The following is a 5,472-nucleotide window of genomic DNA, read 5'->3' as shown; positions in this document are numbered from 1 at the left end:
AACCAAGTCAATGCTAATCTCAGATCAAACAACCACTGCGAAACTCACCCCCCTTCTACTATGATGCCTCACGAACCTCTCCAAGGCTAGTTTACCAATTCACAAGTTTGTAAACATACTTTGAGTTTCTTTCATTGAATTATGAAGTTTCAAAGCACTGCTTTTATATACAACTGAAACAACAATTAATAGGCATCCATCTACTCACCCGTTGCATTCATGTCATTGAAATGCACTTTGTGGTCAAACAATTCCTGACCCAAAGTCAGGAATCTCATGCCATGCCCAAACAGTGCAAAAGTGCATGGCAGTGGACAGTTCTTTGTCGTTGCATGAAGGCACGATCGTTAAGAATGAATGAAGAAAACAAAGGGTACATTGGTAAGTTCTCAAGTGTGACGTGGTTTTCCCTTCAATACTCTTTACTTTCTCTTCATTTTTCACATGAACCACAACACCCTCCACTTTCTCACCATCTCCTCCCTCATCCACATGAATCATCACAAACCTTTTTCAAATACATTCAGTAATTCATTCAATTCCAAACTTATATACATTCTACACCATCTACTATATCTAAATTTCACATTTTCAATCTCAAACAATTTCCAATCTACACAAAAACAAGAGATCCTGCAAGAACATTTGAAACTGGTGACCACGTCATCCCCACATCCAAATCTTCTAGCCTAGGGTTCTATTGGCAATTTAAAACTAGCTTCCCTTACCTTTACTTGAGCAAATGCTCAATAAGAGCTCCAAATCTACCAGAAGCTTTAAAGATAATTAACCTGCACCACAAAGTCCTTATAAAAAATCTAACTATATCACTAAGACCCTAAGGTAACAGAGATTCACCCTGAAGCTAAAAGATTTACATGCAGAGCATAGATAGAGACAACCTAACAAGTTCAAAATTGACTCATTGAAGAGCAAAAAAAATGAACTTACTCTATTTAAGATTTTGATCGGATAATCTTATAGATCTCGCTACCAATAGTCTAATGTCAGACTCCGATAGTCAAATTGATAAGCAAAAGGAGGTCAAAATCTTAAAAAGAAGGGGGAGGAAAGGAAAAAGGAACATAAATGAACTTACTCTATCAAAGATTCTGATCGAGCAGTCTTGTAGTCTTCGCTGCCAGGAGTCTAATGGCGTACTCCGATCGTCAAACTGATAAGCGAGGAGGTTAGAATCTTAGAGAGAAGGGAGAGGAAAAGGGAAAAGAAAATTTCTAGAGAGATGGTGGTTCTTTTTAAAATGAAACCTGAATAACTGAATTTTCTATTTATATGCTCTTTTCATTTTAATAATAAAATATTCAGGTGTCATTTAAAATATACCACTTCTACTCTAAGGTAAATTTCTAGATCCTTACATATAAAAAAAAAATACCTGAACATACTTTGAGTTTCTTTCACTGAATTCTGAAGTTTCAAAGCATAACTTTCATATACAACTGAAACAACAATTAATAGGCACCCATCTACTTCACCCGCTGCATTCATGTCATTGAAATGCACTTTGTGGTCAAACGATTCCTGACCCAAAGTCAGGAATCTCATACCATGCCCAAACAGTGCAAAAGTGCATGGCAGTGGGCAGTTCTTCGTCGTTGCATTGAGGCACGGTCGTCAAGAATGAATGAAGAAAATGAAGGGTACATTGGGAAGTTCTCATGTGTGAAGTGGTTTTTTCTTCAATACTCTCTCCTTTCTCTTCATTCCTCACATGAACCAAAACACCCTTCACGTTCTCACCATCTCCTCCCTCACCCGCATGCAATCATGGAACCAAACGGGGTTGACATTCAATATCCGTCGTCGACAACCGTACCACCCAGATCCAAGCACTAACTAAATATAAGCAAAATATTTTTTTTTAAGTTTTAAAGATAAATAAACCTCAATATATAATAAAAAATAAATTTATAATTAAATGATATAAAAAAAATATTAAAATAATAATATTAAGGATAATAATGTGATTGTATAAAAAGTAGAATTGTGTGACAATTAAATTGTCCATATATGGTTATATACCATATTGCTGATTTATTTATTATTGATTTTATGACATGCATACTAGGGCGGTTACATTAACCCGAGAGAAAAAGAATAGAACAGTGGAAGTATTTTTATTCCAGAATGAAGCACTTTACATAGCTTTGGTTATATCAAATACATGATATACATGAGATATATCATATATATCAAAAAAGAAAAAATCAAATACATGATATACAAAATAAAAGAATTTGGTGTTATTTCTTGTGGTCTTATTGAAATAAGAATTAAATAAATGAAGAAACAATTAGGTATTAATGACCTCATTAACAGAGCAATAGAAGTGTTCAACATTTTGAACTCTTCAGCTCTAAAGAGGAATTGGCAAGTTTTTTCTTTTACGCTGCATACGCTCTTCATTCTTGAGCTCTACCATGCTCCCAATGATGATGTCAGAAGCACTATTCACAATTTCTGACAAGTTCCTGCATGCATTTAGCCATAAACAAGTTAATTACCAAGTTGTTTTATAACTTAGAACCAAACATATAAAACCTTTCAAAATGCATCTGAATCCAGAAATTTAGCATGTCCTTAATTATATACGTAATTATTTATTTGTTAATACATACACTCATTCCACTACAAAGCAATGTGAGCCTACATATTTATAATGGTGCAAAGACAAATAGATATATGGTTAAACGAGTATGCACCACATGACTCACTTAAAGTCTTTTTATATTGTTATATTTTGTGTTTTTTATCAAAGAAAATATTATTTTTGAGAAGTGGACAAGTGCAGAGTGAAAGATACTAATATCCAAAATGTGACCTGACACAATATTATTTTAAAATTATTAAAAAAATATTTGTTTGTGGAGTTGTATGGTCCAGGGTGTGAAGATATGATTAAAAAAGTTGTAGAAAAGAATTTACCCTTTAGAGGAGTTGAAGGTGAGTCCGACGGTGTACTTAACCTCCTCAAGAGCCCACCTGAAGCGGCGGAGTTCATCCTGCGACCACTTAGGGTTGTTGACAAGGCGCAACTGCGAAGGCTTAACGTCGCAGAAGATGGGAATGACCTTCTTGTTGCACCCGAAAAGAAGTGCAAGCTCGTGGAGGCAAAAGTAGGACTCGGTGTAGCGTGGAGACAGAACCGCCACTCCGATCTTGCACTCCATAACAGCCCTATTGATTTTATCAAACAGTTTGTCCCCTGGCTTCATGGTCTTGTTGTCCAAGAAAGGGTTGAACCCGTGCCTCTTCAGATGGTCATACATCAACGTTGCCACCGTCTTCTTCGTGTCCATGCTCCGGTGGTTCAGGAACACGTCACACGGCTCCACCACTCGCCTCGCCATCACTTGTTCTAGCTTTGGTTGGCTCAAAAACCTGCGTTGGAAGAAGCTCATTGCCACGTTACGTTGCATGGTTAAGAAATAGGAATGGATCTGTGTAAGTGAATGAAAGTGTAGCTTGATGATGATTCAGCTCTTTTTGTTTCTTTTGTTGGCTTTTCTATGTGTGGCTTGTGATAATGATATTGGTATGTAATGAAGTGACGGGGGTTCTCTTTTATAGGGGTCTGTAGCGAATTTTTTAATAATATACATTTCTCTTTCATCGACTTTTGGTCTTTCGTTTAAAGTTCTTTGCGTGGGGTTGGAGGGATATTTTCATTCTAGTTATACCTTGGCCTTGGGGTCATTTCATCTTCAAAATCATGGTAAAAGTTCTTGGATAAAAATTACCTCTAGTTCTTGTTTATTACAATATTTTCCACAGAAAAAAAAGCTAAGTTTTTCCAGTTAAAATAAAAGTTTTAGTTTGTAAAAAAATTATCTACTCTACCAAACTGTTTTATCTTTGCATCCATGTTACTGAGATGAAATTAAACATGTTAAGATTTTGTATCTAAAAGGTGGTCAAAACTAAAAAATTGTTGAGATTGAAAAGTTTCGTAACGGTTTGTAGATTTTGACAGATGGTAGTTGCAGTAAAATGGACTCCTTCAAACACGTTATGGTCTTTATGTTTGTGGCTCACTCATATGTGAACATTGAACATTATGATGAGAGACGAATAAATGTTTTGAACGATAGAACAAGTAGTTTCTTTCTCCTTATTATGGGTTGGAATATGTTGATGTGGAAGTGCATGAAAGAAATGAAAAAGGCATGTGAAGCACTGTGTGCCATGTCCACTAATTTTCTGCACATGTTCAAAGTAATTTCGTCTTGGCTGCTCCAGGAATTGTTTTGAATTTATTCGGTTTCTTGATTTTGAAGTGTGCATCTGTGGAACATCTTGAATAAAGGGTTTCTTGATTAGTCAAGCATATGTTTGTGTTGATGGCTCAGGCTGTCTCACATAGAATAATTGACATGAAGAAAACTCCAGGGCGCTTCTTCCTTTGACTGTTTGAATAGACAATGTCAAGCCTTGACTCATCACAACTACACATTGATTCAAAAATTTCTATATCAAAATAAACCCAGAAACAAACCAATATACTGTTTCAATTAATCAGAGAACGGTCACTATTTTTTATGTGTGTTTCATAAGTTCACTTTGCTTTCCAAATTCATGAGAATTATAGTCAGACATAAAGCATTTTCCACTTCGATACTGTGAATATTCCTTTCAAAGACTTGACTGAGTTAATTTTGAAAACCTACTTCATTAATTTGCTTCCTTCCATTTCTACATAATTTTCTGAATTATATACATCCGAAATTAGACTGCATGTATAGTATTAACAAAAGATATGGATAAAAACTTTTAAAAAATTAATATTAATTTTGTCTATATTAGTTCTTAGTTATTTTTTTAATATGTACCTAATCTTTATTTTTTATACATGTAGTATATTTGTTATAGATCTAACTAAATGAAATGAAAAATAAAGAATCAATAGAATGAGAAAAGATAAAATTAATATTAACTTCTTTCTAAAAGTTTTCTATCCCTATTCTTTGTTAAGTTTGTTTTCCAATAATTTTTCCTTCTCAATTCTGTCGTTTAGCACAATCAATTACTCAGTTATTCTTTGCTAAAAAAAAAATCTCAATAACTCAGGAACTTAAATCAAATTATAGTCCAAACTTAAAAAAAATATAAATATAAGTTCTTTTATGCTCAAACGATTATCTCTCATGTGTCAGACCAACATCTTTAATTGTGACAGTAGAGAAACTAAGGTGCATTTTAATTTCTATAACTAATGGCGAAGTTGAGATAGTAAAATTGTGTCCAATATACTAACTAACTATTTGAATGGTCTAAATTAAGGTTAGTTTACTAATTCATGTTTCCTGGATGCATAATACAAAATTTAAAGGGAATTATGGTATAATTCTGGGAGAAAGACCATTCAAATATACATGGTCAATGTAATGTGTCATGAAGTACATATTAAACAAAATCACATGAAACATTGATGTTAATTCATAGCCAGAAAAG

General features: G+C 34.0%; 1 protein-coding gene across 1 annotated transcript; it reads right to left on the bottom strand.

The window, feature by feature from the left end:
- Positions 1–2,117: 2,117 nt before the first annotated feature.
- On the bottom strand, positions 2,118–3,558 carry LOC137834451 (probable 2' cyclic ADP-D-ribose synthase BdTIR). The gene is made up of 2 exons (XM_068642501.1): positions 2,947–3,558; positions 2,118–2,492 (listed from the first exon to the last, which is right to left on the bottom strand). Exons 1-2 carry the CDS (start codon positions 3,438–3,440, stop codon positions 2,378–2,380), a joined length of 609 nt encoding a protein of 202 aa, XP_068498602.1. The 5' UTR covers positions 3,441–3,558; the 3' UTR covers positions 2,118–2,377.
- Between the last annotated feature and the right edge of the window lie 1,914 nt (positions 3,559–5,472).

This window comes from Phaseolus vulgaris, chromosome 5 (assembly GCF_000499845.2).
Source record: "Phaseolus vulgaris cultivar G19833 chromosome 5, P. vulgaris v2.0, whole genome shotgun sequence".
NCBI classification, from domain to species: Eukaryota; Viridiplantae; Streptophyta; class Magnoliopsida; order Fabales; family Fabaceae; genus Phaseolus; species Phaseolus vulgaris.
This window is presented reverse-complemented; position numbering and strand designations above follow the sequence as displayed.